The 16,218-nt window shown below is 35.3% G+C and overlaps 1 protein-coding gene across 2 annotated transcripts in view; it reads left to right on the top strand.

Annotated features, from left to right (window-relative positions):
* Window positions 1-16,218, top strand: part of EPHA6 (EPH receptor A6) — an 839,145-nt gene that overhangs the window by 543,738 nt on the left and 279,189 nt on the right. Inside the window, exons 7-8 of one of the 2 annotated variants that reach the window (XM_068545595.1) lie at window positions 3,823-3,870; window positions 4,261-4,426. In XM_068545595.1, the coding sequence (XP_068401696.1) occupies window positions 3,823-3,870; window positions 4,261-4,426 (214 nt within the window). The remainder of the gene's footprint in view (window positions 1-3,822; window positions 3,871-4,260; window positions 4,427-16,218) is intronic. The other variant, XM_068545596.1, reaches the window with a different exon arrangement.

Below are 16,218 nucleotides of genomic sequence, written 5' to 3'. Positions count from 1 at the left end.
TAATACATGCATATTTTTTGACAGTGAATGCTCTGTGTTCACACTATTTAGTTCTGAGCTATGTTTTTAGTATATGTGAATACAAATGTATAAAATAGAAATTGTATATATGTTTATTTTAGGAAATGATATACATAACAGTACATTAAAGTGCATTGCTACTAAATGATTTGTCCCACGATTGATATTATTATTTATGCTTATCCAAGGGGAAGTAGTGCAAAAACTGTTTCACGTTCAGCCAATGAGCATTAGCACAGAAGACTGCCAGTGCTCTCCTATCCACAGTCCAGTGTACTTTGCGACCCATGGGGTTATGCCTTTGGAGCTTCACTTTATGCCATTTATTTACTGCCTGACAACCTGTTTTGACCCTTAAAAGTGTGAAATAATAATCCTGGATCTGCCACAAAGACTAAAAAAATAGTGTATTTATGGAAATTAGTAAATACTCAGAACTGGTTGATAATATATCATGAAAACTTATGAAGTGCAGTAGTGCAGTACTTAGAGTGAAATTTGTAGACTTAAATTGTATTTGAAAAGATGTACTGACAATTAGTGAGTTAAGCATGAAATGTAAGAAGTTAGAAGACAATATAATTAACACAAAAAAAGAAGAAAGAAAATAATTTGTAGTAAGAGCAGATATTAAATGAAATAGAAAACAAAGAAACAATAGAGAGATAAAGCCAAAAGTTGGTTCAAGCCTCTGGAAAGCTCGATCAAGAAAAAAAGAAAGTACTAAAATGAATAATATTAAGAATGAGAAGATTTTATTATGGATTTAGCAAGGGTAAAACCTTGTAAGATAGTTTTATGAACAATGGAATGTATTACCTAGGAAAGTTGAAGACATAGGTATTATACAAATAGCAATTCCATATGGTACAAACCCCAGAGAAACTCTCACACATACCCTATTCAAGCATGTTCAGAATTGAGCCCCCATGGATGCATAAAGAGATCTCGATGGCTCTGCAGCAAAGCACTGTCTCTATCTGGTGACAGCTACTTTGACTTGGAGTTGATGCATCAGCAGAAAGGCAATTAGCCAAAGTTCTGGGACAGTAGTGCCCTATGCTTTCCATGGATAAGTGCTAACTTAGTTTCCCAAGAGCTTGGAAACACCAGGAGGAGAGAGGGCTGATATGCGCTGGAAGGAGGAACTCGCATGACTGTTTTCTGAGCTCTCTTCCTTGGCATGCTCAGAGGAGGCAAGATGTGAGGCGAGGCAGCTGCCCCCGCACTGCTGTGTTGTAGGCTGAGGAACCATGTAAGCATACTTCCTACTTAATGATTTTTATTCCAGGGATATAGCTACAGATACACTTCTGTATAACAGCAGACATGCTAAAAGCTATTTGCAAAAGGAGTCCTTTGCTCCCTGTAACTTTACTGAGCAATAAATTACCATTTAGCTATGTTTTTGTGAAGCAGCAAAGACATAATGTGTAATTATTATGGGGCCATTCTAAGTAAATTTTTCAATCTGTATGTCCTCTCTTTAAGGATAAGATTAAATTCTTTTTTTCAGGATTTTAAAATTCTCTCAATCATAATTTCATACTGTGCAATGCTACTCAGAATACCCCATAACTCTTATGTTGCAGAAAATTCTGTGAGAGGTGGAATATTCTCCTCTTCTATGTAAGAATGAACAATCCAAAAGTTTTTACAAATTTCTACCAGAAACAGTATCATCTCTTCCAATAGAACACAAACTTTCTTTCTCCACAATATGGGTGTTAAACCCCTTAATTATAAAGGCCTTCATCTTAGAAAGCTTCTTCTTTAGGCCGTTAGCAGATAATTACTGCCACCAATGATTTTATAGAATTTATTTTCTTGGATTTTATAACAGGCAGATATTTATTTACTTTCTAATCTGGAAACAACCTAGGGATAAATATAAGTTACAATTTATCTGTTTTGTCTTTTTTATTTAAAAAGTTGCTATTGTTAACTCATTTTTTCTTTGTACTTTGTGTTTAATAAACAGTTCTATTTGGGGTATAGATGACAAATTCAATTCCTCAGCTAGACAGAGAATAACCATGTAGCATATAAAGTTTTGACAAACAAGGCCATAAAGATTTAAAATGATCTTTAAGGATTTTTTTTTCTCAAAAGTAGCTTAAGGAAAATGATTTTCATAGTTCTAAATCTTATAGCATCACCAGCCAATAAATGCAGTTTGATACATTCTGCATGTATGTAGGTTACTTCGTTTGCCTGGCAGATCTCCTGAACAACAGATATTTTCAGGCAAAGGCTAAATGAAATCTTGATGGGAATATTATAGATCGAATTTAAGCATGAGTGACTTAATTAATGATCTTGTAAGTTTCTTCCATCTCTGAGAATCTCTATCTTTAGATATTTTATAATGAGAATAGTGGAGAATTAACTCAAGGGCCTGGTAGCCTAATTTGACCTATAAATTTAGAAGAGTAGTTCATACAAAAATATTTTTTTCAGATACCGTACTAGAACACCATTATAAAGTTATTGAACAATAACACTATACAAAAACAGTATTGACTTTAATGTGTTCCCACTACCAGCATATTGTGGACAGTCTCTTAAAGGCACAAGTAAATTGTTCTGAGGTGGTGGACAAGACAGCCCACTTAAAAGACCCTGAATGATGAGGGCATTCAGTCAGTTGTGCTTCCTGTTAGTGAGAAGAGGTAGTTTGGCAGTTAACCACGGGTGACTGGGAACCAAGCCTCCAGTCCTGCCTGATTTCTCAGGTGTGCTGTCTTTCATACTGTGCTGTGTCTTTGATGCTCCCTCACAGGCAGACTGTTTTAAAATCTACCTCACGGGGAGGGGGAAGAGTAAGCTGGGAAGAAGTGAAGAGCGGCATGGACATATATACGCTACCAAATGTAAAATAAATAGCTAGTGGGAAGCAGCCACATAGCACAGGGAGATCAGCTCGGTGCTTTGTGACCACCTAGAGGGGTGGGATAGGGAGGGTGGGAGGCAGACACAAGAGGGAGGGGATATGGGGATATATGTATATGTATAGCTGATTCACTTTGTTATAAAGCAGAAACTAACACACCATTGTAAAGTAATTATACTCCAATAAAGATGTTAAAAGATAAATAAATAAATAAATAATAAAAATAAAAACAGGAGAACCGGACAAAGGCTTCATGGTGCGACACAAGCCCAGGGTCTTCTGGCTGCATTAAATGAGGGCAAGAAGTCAACACAGTTGAAACACATACTCCCAGAGGGTTCTTTGAAAAAAAGAAGTATGTACTTTTTTTTTTTTTTTTGTATTTAAGAAAAAAATTATTGGAGTGTAGTTGATTTACAATGTGTGTTAGTTTCAGGTGTACAGCAAAGTGATTCAGTTATACATATATTCATTCTTTTCTAGATTTTTTTTCTCATAAAGGTTATCACAGAATATTGAGTAGAGTTCCCTGTGCTGTATAGTAGGTCCTTGTTCGTTATCTATCATATATAGTAGTGCATGTATGTTAATCCCAAACTCCTGATTTATCCCTCTCCCCCGCTCCACCTTTTCCCTTTGGTAACCATAAATTTGTTTTCGATTAAAAAAAAAAATCTACCTCACAATCATTATGTATCTCGTACATCTTTACAAAGTAAACTGTGGTATTTTGCAGGGGAGTCAACTCTCCCTCAAAGGAAAATTTTCATCGTTTTATGTCTTAAGTTGCTTCAACTTCACTGTTACTACTGGGGAATCACTGAGTTTCAGAACAATGCAGTTGATTCGGGTTAAAAGATCGCAAACTTAAAAAAAAACAATTAATTTATTTTTCCTTTCACCCACAGGTCTACCCACGGATAGCGCCGGCATTTTGGCACTACCTGCGGGTAGAAGTGAGTAGCGGGTACTTGAATTCTCCCACCCTTGCTCCTTGCTTGCTGCTGGCGCGGTCTGATCTGATGTGCCCATTTTATTCAAGATGCAGCTGCCATTCTGTGTAAACGTGCTCTCCACGCCACCACCATTCCTTAGAGTCAGGTCAGAAATCCAAATCACCAAAAATACAAGATCATCATCTTTCTTAATAAGTTTCCAAATCAAGACCATATCATATGCATTATAATTGATGAAAAATGAAGCACTAAATTATGGAAAACCATGCTTGCACCAGTTCTTAATCAGTATTTTTGAGAGAGCAGAATTCCTCAGCTTGACTTTACAGTGTCTCAAGGTAAAGGAAAATAACCCTGCTTCACTCCCCTTCTCTTCTCTTCTGTCTCCAGGAGCACGAGCCGCAGCTCTCCTATTCCTCCACGAGGTCCAAGGCCCCCAGTGCCATCATCACAGGTCTCAAGCCAGCCACTAAGTACATTTTTCATATCCGAGTGAGGACTGCAACAGGGTACAGTGGATACAGTCAGAAGTTTGAGTTTGAAACAGGAGATGAAAGTAAGTTTCACACAAAGATGTAAAATAAGATGTTAATTTAGTGTGGTTCCAATCTGACCTGATAGTTGAAAATCTAATGTCCCAAATTTTGAATAGTCTCATCAAGCAGGATTCTGTTCATGTAAATACTCATACAGTCGTTTCAGTTAATGTTTTGGTGCTATCGTTAAATATTTTCATGAAGTGCCATGCTCTACCACAGTTGTAATGTGGCCTATATCTGTCTCTTTATGCAGAATTCATCACTCAGGCCACAACACAGAGAGTCTCACTGGGTGGTGTTAGCCTAATTGTCCGCCAGTCTTGGCATCATAATGTGATACTAATGAATACTTGGAAGAGAGTAAAGCCATGAGCAAATGATTTTAGCAGTTAGTTCAAAATTGTGCAGCTTTGGCTTGTTATATTAGATCAATAAAAACAGTGGTCAGGAGACAAACTCCACTGAAATGCACATTATAAGTTTAAATATTAGATGCATGGGCTTGATTAGAAACTCAAATTAATTTCATAGTGTCAATGTATTGAAAACCAAAATGGGAGGTGAGGGGAGTGAGGTGTTCCAAAGTCATGTAACATAGCATTAAATGTCATGTTCATTCTAAACCCAGCTCTACCATTGAATTATTTTTTCAATTTTAGAAATCCATCACATTGCTATCTTTGTAAGGATGATATAGTTGGCTTTTGCTATGTACTTTGATGGAAAAATATCTAAATACCTAATTATAATAAAATTCTGTTCCCATCACTGTTAAAATACCCATATTTGCATAAGAATTCAAGAATAGCAACTTTATTCTAAAAATTATTTATGAATAACAATAATAATATCTACCATTTATTGAGCCTATTCTTATAGGTACCAAAAATGATGTGCAGTATTTTACATGTGTTGTCTCTTTTAAACGTTTCAACATCCAGTGAGACCAGTATTATTTTCCTAATTTTACTTATGAGAAATCAGAAGCCTAGGGAAATTGAGCAACTTGTCAGATTCATGCAGCTGGTAAGAAAACTAAGCTAAAATTTGAAACTAAGGGCTATCTCCTTCCAAGGCCCGTACTCTACCATCCTGCCAAGTCCTTCCATTGGAATTATAAAATGCTAATGGTAAGACCACTGATTAAGCCACAATTCCCCCAGTTTATCACTCCCTGAAAGTGAAGCTATGTGAGTTTCTAACTATATGACAGAAGGAGTGTTTTGTTGTTGTTTTTACGTTAATGAACAACGTTGATCCATAAGAACTTTTTCGTTACAACTATATCTAACTAAAAAGTGGAAAAGCACTGACATTTAATTAAGAAGGAATACAGCTTAGGGAGGGAAAGTAAACTAATGAATAAAAAGAATACTTATAACCTGGGTGTTTAATATCTGTGATAGTCATTTCTAATCCCACTGAAGACTATAGACTTTTCAAGCTAGAGATGAAATTATTGGGAGTGTAGTTATCACAAAACAAAACTCCATAATCAAAAGCAATATAAAATATTCAAAAAGTGTCCCTGCTATGTCCTATTGACTGCTTTCTTCCCTGCCCACATGTCAAGACTTAATCTAGGTGCAAAGCCAAGGACACAATTCAAGGAAAGTTTGGTCCAGGGAAGAGTCACATCATTGTCTTGTCCAGGGTGTGTTATTGCATCTTATTTCACAGATGAAGAAATTCACCTAACTTTTTAAAAGTATGACATTTTTGAGTATTATATCATCAAGTCAGAAATGTACTCTCAAACTCATAGGTCTAAATCTAGATAATTCATTTATGTTTGTCTGGGACTTTTAGACAAAGCAATCTAGTCTAATAAGAAAACGTAAGTTCTGATCTAAATATTAAAAATTGTATTTGGTTTTAACTCTAAATTTCAACTTATTGTACTTTCAGGACTAGAATTCTTTCAGACGTTATGTAAAAGTTAAGTACTTTGAAACTCCTTAGCAGAAAGGTCCCATACTTACCATGACCCAGTATAACATTGATTCATTCAATGAAAAATATATAGGACAGTTAACATGTGCCATACTCTGAGTGAGTCTCTGGGGATAAAAAAGTAATAAGACCTGCAACCTCTGCCTTCACATAATTTATAGTCTAGATTTGTGGGAGGAAAATGAAAGTTTCAATAAAAAAATACAAGGTTGAATGACATGTACTACCAGACAGATATGCAAAGAGTGCTATGAGAGCACAGAGAAGCGGCCCTAATTCAGCATGAATAGATCATGAAAGTCTGGAGGATGAGAAGCCGTGGCTCATTCCTTAAAGAAGGGTGATAAAGGAATAGCAAAAGCACTGAGACCTGAGGCAGCATGAAAAATTTAAAGAAGAGCCAACTGTGTGGTGTGACTACAGTGAGGAGACATGAAAAATAAAATGGTGGGAGCTAAAAGCAGAGAATTAGACAGGGGCCAAGAACAAGACGAAGCTGCTCTTTGGGCCATGTTAAGCTTACTGGGCTTTATGAAGATATTGAAGATTCATGGGAGGATTTTAATTAGGGAGTAACATGACCAGTAACATGTGCAAGACTGTCTGCTGAGCAGTTTACACAAATTATCTTTTTAATTCTGCTAAGATTATAACTCTTTTTAGAAACTTAAGTAGCTTTACCAAAATCTGATAACCAATGAGTGGAGGTGCAGGATTAGAACCCTAGAAGCACCTGACCGCAGCAGCAGACAGCAAAAACCATATTCTGAATTACTGATTTATAAATGTCATGAAAGTGACTTTTATAACACCCTTGAAGAGACAACAGCGTTTGAGAAGAGTCTGAAAAATATGTTTGTGTAAACCTGGAGTTTGGGTGCATAGAGTGGCTCCCAAGTCAATTTACAGCCTGAGGAAAAATCATTTAAAGGATCATTTTTTATCTGGTTAGCTTTAAATTGCATTTTCAAAGCATGCTGTTTATATCCAGAAGAGAATTTCAATGAATAATGTCATAGTAGGATATGCGTAGGTTTACTATAAATTCAGGAATATAATGATATGAATCCAAACTGACAGCATCAGTCTTTTTCTCTACATACCCTCCTAGCGCATCTTTAAATTTTTATAGCTTTTGTTTTTCAAGTACTGTCTGAACTATTGTAATGTCAACTTTCTTATTAAGGTCTCTCTTGTGTATTGTTTAATTAACTGACTTTATAATGCATAGAGATGGGGTGTGAAGTGGGGAGGTGAAATTAGGTACTCTCTCGTTTGATGGTCTGGTTCAAATTTTTTAAAATAAGCAAAACATAGTAGTTTACAATGTCATTCCCTTTAGCCATACCTATTTTACTTTGTTCAACTTTTAGTTTGCTATCAACCAATGAGACAATAATATAAAATATGAAACAATTCTTTTTCAAAATTATAATGTTCTTAACTGATTACTTGTACTCTACAAACATAGTGGCTTCTTTTATTTTTTAACATCTTTACTAGAGTATAATTGCTTTACAATGTTGTGTTACTTGCTGCTGTATAACAAAGTGAATCAGCTATATATATTCCTATGCCCCCATATCCCCTCCCTCTTGCGCAGCTCTCCCACCCTCCCTAGCCCACCCCTCTAGGTCATCACAAAGCACCGAGCTGATCTCCCTGTGCTATGCAGCTGCTTCCCACTAGCTATCTATTTTACATTTGGTAGTGTATATATGTCAGTGCTACTCTCTCACTTCGTCCCAGCTTACCTTTCCCCCTCCCCGGTCCTCAAGTCCATTCTCTACGTCTGCGTCTTTATTCCTGTCCTGCCCCTAGGTTCATCAGAACCATTTTTTTTTAGATTCCATATATATGTGTTAGCACACAGTATTTGTTTTTCTCTTTTTGACTTACTTCACTCTGTAAGATGAAGTAAGATGGATGCTAGATCCATCCACCTCACTACAAATAACTCAATTTTGTTTCTTTTTATGGTTGAGTAATATTCCATTGTATGTATGTGCCACATCTTCTTTATCCATTCATCTGTCGATGGACATTCAGGTTGGTTCCGTGTCCCGGCTATTGTAAATAGTGCTTCAGTGAACATTGTGGTACATGATTCTTTTTGAATTATGTTTTTCTCAGGGTATATGCCCAGTAGTGGGATTGCTGGGTCATATGGTAGTGCTATTTTTAGTGTTTTAAGGAACCTCCATACTGTTCTCCATAGTGGCTGTATCAATTTATATTCCCACCAACAGTGCAAGAGGGTTCCCTTTTCCACACCTTCTCCAGCATTTATTGTTTGTAGATTTTTTGATGATGGCCATTCTGACTGGTGTGAGGTGATACCTCATTGTGGTTTTGATTTGCATTTCTCTAATGATTAGTGATGTTGAGCATCCTTTCACGTGTTTGTTGGCAATCTGTATGTCTTCTTTGGAGAATTGTCTATTTAGTTCTTCCGCCCAATTTTGGATTGGGTTGTTTGTTTTTTTTTGATATTGAGCTGCATGAGCTGCTTGTATATTTTGGAGATTAATCCTTTTTCAATTGCTTCATTTGCAAATATTTTCTCCCATTCTGAGGAGCTATCACCGTGACTCCTCTTGCTCTTTTTTTAGACCAGAGGTTGGATTTTTTTCCAGAGTCAGAATGTGCTAGTGGAAACCGGCCAGCAAGTTTGAAGAGTACTAACTATGACTGTTAGCACTATAAAAAGAGCCTACTTGAACTATAGCTATTGGGATCCTCTTTTCCTAAGTCTATAGAACAACCTCATTCCCTATGTTATGTAGAAAGAGAGAGAGAGAACAAGGCAGAGAGAAATGACTGATAGATCTATAGATAAGTAAGTAGAAAGTCACTCATATATAGTCACAAAACACTTTCTTTTTGTGTTTCAATACGGACATTTCATATGTCTGCTAATCTCTCTTAGGACTAATAGTGTATAGCTAAATATTATGTTCACTAACAGCATTTATTGAACTGCTATTGTGTACAGGTCTTTTTATTAGGTACTGTAATTGATCCCCCCATCTTTTTGGAATAGATTTAACAAAATTACAATAAACTACAGAATCAGTAGCAAGAAAGTAAGAATATATAAATATTCCATGTGGATCTTCTCGAAAGATAGGTGAACAATAGATAGGTGTTAGTCAGAAGCTCTCAAATATAAGAATTTTCTCAAAATTAATATAAAATCCATATTATGCCCCAAAGTATCAAACACACCCACACGCACGCACACACACTGGTGTGCACACACACATACACACTGTCAACTACAGGCCTTTTTGGCTTATATGGATGAAACGACAGAAAATTTTATCTGCCTCATATTTGTTTTTTTTTTTCTGAGCTTATTTTCTGGAGAAAATGTGCTTCTTTTCAACGAAGAAAAAGATGAGAATTAAAATTGAAAAGTTATCTACATAACCAATAATGTTATCCATATCCTTACAAATTGCTTGAAAAACCATATTTGATTCAATTTTAACAATCATCTGTTAAAATTACACGTACATTGTTAAAAAGAAATAATTTAATGATAAGGTAGTCAAACATTTGTTTTTATTTAAAACACAACCAAGATTTATCTAATATTCAAATGTAATTTAGAGAAACAAAAAATACTTTTATGGGTTCATTTTTTAAACCAAAATAAAACATATCCTGCTAGATTGCAGTCAACTTAAACATTTTACTTATATACTGTAAAACAGCTTGTGAAGCTATCAAAAGGTATAAAAATCCATAGCTTAAAGCCAATTTTTGAAAGAAAACTGGAATTTTACACGTAATTTACCTCTTCCATTGCCTTAATGGTTATCCAAATGATTCAGGAGAGTTAATACACAGCCAACATATAAGCAATGCATTCCTTTTCCCTGAAAAGGTTAATTATACCTTAAATTTTAATAATATGTAAATTTAGGTTTTTACCTGTAAGCTACATGAAACACTTCTGTAGCACCAAAGCCACATCTGTCAACATTTTAAAATATACCATTATTTACCAAAAGTAGTAATGATGGACTAGATTTATATCACTTAAATAACCACATAAAAGTCATTATGATCAACCTAACCAAAGTATAAATTACTGAATCACAGCGAGTGTTTCAAATAGAATCTTATGCCATGTCTTACACATTTATACAAAAAGTGTTATGTTGATACAAATAAATCAATTTAATCGCTTAGTTATTTCAAAAACACCCATAAAATTTAGCTATTTTTAGTATGGTTTCATATTTAAGCAATTTGATAAGTTTTAACAATTTATGGATGGAAATGATCCTGAAAATTAAGGTGCAAGATCGTGTCTTTAATTTCTTCTTCCTTAGTCTATTTTTCATGCCCTCATTTGACTAATTTTTCTATACTCAACTTTCTACACTTAAAAACTCCAAATCGTTGGGTATTTTCTACTAAATAAAATGTGAGTTTCTCAACAAATATTCAAGTCTTCCTCCAATCTAATCCAAATTGACATCGTTTCTGTTCTATCTCCCTCTAGTTAACACATACCCTGGGAAAATGTATAAATGCTTCATGCACGAAATTTTCTGAATCTTTGTCATATCTAAGCTGTGTCTGTGACTTCCAACTGGAATATTCAGAAACCTATCACATTACAAATGGTCAGTCCGGCTCACATGCTACACCTCCTGAAGTGTTTCTGATCAATCCAGTGAGAAGTAATCACTCTTTCCTCAGACTTTCTGTAATATTTTATTGTGTGAGGGCTTACTTCTTTACTAAGTTGCTAGCACTTTGAGGTCAAGAACTGTCACCTGTGTATCTTTGTGTCTCATAAAATGTCTTATACATAGTTTCCAATACACATTTAATTAAATAAATGAAGAATGTGTAATTTCAAAATATGGAAGAATAGCATATTGCCTACCATTCAAAAAAGAAAGAATCAAATATTTTATTTGCCACGGGTAAGCAATATTGCTTGCTATATTTTGGGTAACAAGCAAGCTGTAACTGATTTGAGTCATGTAGAAACATGATATATGCAATTTTAATTACAAATTAATTGTTAATTCTAAAATTTGGGGGTATTTGAGGTAGAGTAAAATGACTTTTTTGTTGTTAAATAGATATCCCTCCTTACACACCTTTTTAAAAAAAATCTCTATTATGTTTGATCCAGTCTATTGGTTGAAACCCAATCTGTACTGCTTTAATTACCAAGGATGAAATTAGCTACATCATTATTAACAGCAGCCAGAAATTTGGGGATGATTATTAATGGTGAAGCATGAAGCAGAAAGAGGGCCAGCTGACCCTGGTGGAGTAATAAAAAAGTTAATTAATCAAGAAGGAGGCAGATTTCATATTTATGAGTCTACCCAGAGGAGGATGAATTCCAGTATATAGGATTTTAATTTGAAATAATCTTCTATCAATAGCACACTTTCAATGTTGGCAGCCATAGCTATCTAAACAGAGACATCAGTAGGAAAGAAAAATTTTCTAGCAGTTAGGTTGTCTGAATATAAATTGGCCTACCTTATGATACAATGAAGACCTCTTGTAAGACTTTTTGCTGAAGCTAGCTGGATGCTTATTCAGCATGTCATAAAGGAAATCCCTGCTTTGGTTAGGAGGTTGTGATAGAAGTTTAATGTAACTTCTAACATTGATATTTTATAACAACAGATAATATTTAGTGAGTTCTAATTATGCTTCAAGCACTATTTAATTCTTTATGGCTACTAATATACTTACAACCTTTGAAGTGGGTGCTATTATCATGCCTATTTTATGGATTAGAAAACAAACACAAAGACGTTTAGTAACTTACCAGATCCCTACAGCTAGTAAGTGTTAAAATGGGGGTATTATGGCATTAGACCCTTTTCATGCTCAGAACCAGGACTGAGTTCCCTTTCTACCCATTCAGTGTTTTCACTTTTCTTATTCAGGTTGGTCATTACTTCTAATTTTCTACATGATTATTTCTTATTCTTACCTCCAATTCTCCACTCTTCCTTAACTAATTATATTCCTCCTTAGAATAAAATGTGTTTGATTTTCAGAAAACTATAATTATTTACAAATCATCATGCATCAAGTTCCGAGGGTTATATGTGTTTTAATGTAGATTTATGGATTAATGCACACATGGTATACCTAGTATACCATTCTAAAGGGGCAAAATAATGCAGTTAGTCTGATTACCTTAAATGTGCTGGGACTTGATGAAAAGTAACTATTTGCATAGAAAATGGAAGTCTCCTTTTAAGAAGCCTGCATTGACAAAATTATTTTGCTTCAGTTTTACATGGATCCAATAAAGATTTTAAATGATGGGAACCGGGCTTATGTACCATAAGACAGATTGAAGACCTTAATATGAAAAATATTAAAGATTATAACTTTGCTAAATGGGCTGGAAAGAAAATCATTCACTATTAACAGGTACTTGGAAGTTGTAAAATGTGTATATCAATGTGCAGTGTTACAATTTGGATCATATTTAAAAGGGAACTAACAAACAGCAATGGATCTATTTCTTAAAACAGAATATAGCTTTATTTTAAGCCAATAACCTGCAGCAACATACAGAAAAATATGATTTCTTTGGGATATAAGCCATCATCCCTTGACTAGAATTTTTTTTTGAGATCAGGAGCCATTTCTTATTCATTTTTGTACTTCATGTATTGCTTTGCATGTGCCTGACAAATAGAAAAAAAACCAAAGATAAATAATATATGTTCTCTGTCTTCAAGAAGCTCACCACTAACCTCACTAGAGGCTCTTGTAACAGAGTTCCTTATTTATGTCATTCCCAAAGTCTAATTTTAATTTGACTTGATTTGAGATGAGATGGATTGTTTCTATCAGCCATCATATAAATTGCCTGAATTTTTCTGTCAAGCTATTTGACTTTACAACCTTGAATTCTTTGACAGAGCAAAAAATGTTCTTAGGACATTTTAAATTGCTCCAAATTTAGTGAAAAATATATTCTCTATGTAATACTTGAAGATTTAGAGCCATTCTTTAGACTACACAAATCAGCTTTATTGACTTCTATTGTAAAGTGGCTTTTTAATGTCATATTTTAGTTGTTAGAAAAGCATAAAGGGCAAAGCAAAGATAAACCTAATCTCTTAATATAACCCTATGGAACCTATCTGGAACTGCTGGTATGATTCTTAATTATGGTTGACCTCTCACCCTCATCTGTTGCATGATCGTTTACTATTCTCAGGACAGGGTTGGGAGTATTGTGATGTTCAGTCGTTGCTTCTAGAATGCATTAGGGTAGTTCCAGCTAGCTGTAGGGTGATGCCCAGTGGCAATACATAGATGTGGTTCATACAGGCAAAGGGTAGAAACACATGATGCTGGGATGAAAGTGTCCTTTAGAAGCCATGGACTGCAAGGATGACACAGCACAGGGCCTTGGTTCCTTTCATAGCTTTATTTCCTATTTCCCGATTGAATTCTATCCACCTGGTAATCCAGCATTTTCAGAGCTGAAAAAATTTGAGAGTTGAAAGAAAGAGTTGTCAAAATGTCCAAGTCAGGTGAAAAGTACTTTATGGAAAGTACATAAATACTAAATACTATCTGCCGATGTCAAAACATAAAGACATAACATAGTTTGAATTGTACTTGCCACGGTACCAGTATGCAGTAAAAATAATTTTAAATTATCTAACGTAACATTTTTTAAATGTGTATTAACCCAATGCAAGGCATCTATCTGCTTTTGCCTTCTTCTCACTGTGAAGTCCCAATACTGAATGGACAGATGTTTATGAAATAAACCCAGCCAGCTCTACCAAGACCTGTGTGAAGAATCAAGAAGCAGCTTAAGTATTTGCGTTACACTTTACTTTTTCAAGGGAAACAGTAGTTCAGTGAATTTAAATTGAGTAATAAGAATTCTTGGCAAAATAATAGTAGGAGCCATTTAAAAGATTTAGCTGTGTGTGCACAAACCTGAGCAAGACATGCGTGAGCGCATTACCGACTATGCAACAGCCAAAGAAGCAGAGTGCGGCAACCTTGCTGCTAGTTATAAAACAGCTGACTTACAACAAACTGAATCCATATTCTCTTAAGCTTTTGGAAAACTGAGCATCCTTTAAAAAATGCTCTTGCACTGTAGGTATTTTTTTAATTAAATAGTTCTATATGCTGTATACAAAACAGAAGAGTACACTAAATGATTTTTTTCAACAATCAGTTTCAGCATTTCTGTAAACAATAAACATTGCAATATGACTTAATGAAGTTAGCATACATATGTATATTTATATATACATATATATGTGTATACCTATACATATATACATATACTTATATTCATATATTATATATGAATATATAATATACATATATTATGCATTTTTACACACTTCCTATTCTCATTCTGAGATGAAGGAATGAAATTGGCAATGTTTTCAATAGTGTTGCATAAGCTGTTATCCTTGGAAGTAAAAGGGTTTATTTCTAAATCTGATACAAAGTTTGTTCCAAATTTGACGTGATGAGAAAGAAAGTGAAGGGCACTTGAAAGGAAGCAGCAAAAGCTAAAGCAAGCAGAAGAATGTTCAGTTGTTCGATTTATTTCCTCACTCCTTCACTCAATCAAAAAATATTAATGAGGGCCAGATATAAAGGCAGGCACTGGGGATTCAAAGATGAAAAGAATAAACTTGTTCTTGACTTTCACAAAAGTTAGTTGAGAAGTTCAGATAATTACACAAGATTACAATACAGGGTTACATGCGATGCTTCGAGGGGCACAAGGAGAAAAACCCAAACGAACGTGTCAAGGAAAGCTTCCAAAAATAAATAATGTCTTGAAGGAGACTTTAAAGTTAAATAACACTTGGCTGTGAAAATGATGGGGATGGAGGGTGGGATAAGAGAGTTGGGGAGTCTCTCATGTGTGCAGGTAGAGATGAAAGAGTATGGAACTTTCTAATAACTGAAAGAATTTCAATATGCCTAGGACTGTGGTTCTCAAAATGTGAACCCTGCACCAGAAGCATCCAGCAACACCTGGGAACATGTTAGAAATGCAAATTTTCAGGCCCCACCTCAGACTTACTGAATCAGAAACTCTGGGGTCTAGGGGTGGGACCCAGCATTCTGTTTTAACAAGCACTCCAAGTAATTCTGATGCACACTCTAATTAGAGAGCCAGCAGTTTCATCAGAGGGTACAAGGATAGGGGTAAGGAATGATGGGGGTGATGATCTTGGTACAGGAAATACAGGCTAAGGGGCTGGATTCATAGGCAGGGCCCATACCATGCCATCCCTTACCTTGCTACTGAAGCTAAAACCTTCCTGAGTTTTTATTTTTCTTCCAGTTATTTGTAGTTTTGGAGACAGGCAAGGCAGTCAGAGCAAGCTTTCCATAATGGACTTTCCTGGAACCATTGCTAACACATCTAATTATTTCCTCACCTTCATTTTATCCACACTAAAAATAAATCCTTCCAAATATCTTTTTCATTGTCACGCCTATAGCTGTCATAACTTCCAAATTCCCCAGAGTCTATTTTAGGCTTAAGAATTCACCTACAGAAGGCACTGGAACCCTGGGAATTATCAATTTAAATTCTAACACATGCTTGCTCTCTGCCAGCGTGTAAGCTTGCATATTTCTCCTTGACACTTCATATTTGGTCTCTGGACTTTCAAGACACAGTGAGTTATGACCTGCTCACCAGAGCCTCCTGAGAAAACTGGAGCTGAGTCACCCCATGCCAAACCTTCAGCGAAAATTGGTCAGTCCTGGATATTGAAGAAGTCGTGGAAATTAAGTTATCTGGGAAACTTCATGAATCTAGATAGCATAGAGGTAAAGGTGATAT

Source organism: Eschrichtius robustus, chromosome 6 (assembly GCF_028021215.1).
Source record: "Eschrichtius robustus isolate mEscRob2 chromosome 6, mEscRob2.pri, whole genome shotgun sequence".
Lineage (NCBI taxonomy): Eukaryota > Metazoa > Chordata > Mammalia > Artiodactyla > Eschrichtiidae > Eschrichtius > Eschrichtius robustus.
Note: the sequence above shows the minus strand (reverse complement) of the source record. Positions and strands in the feature narration are given on the sequence as shown.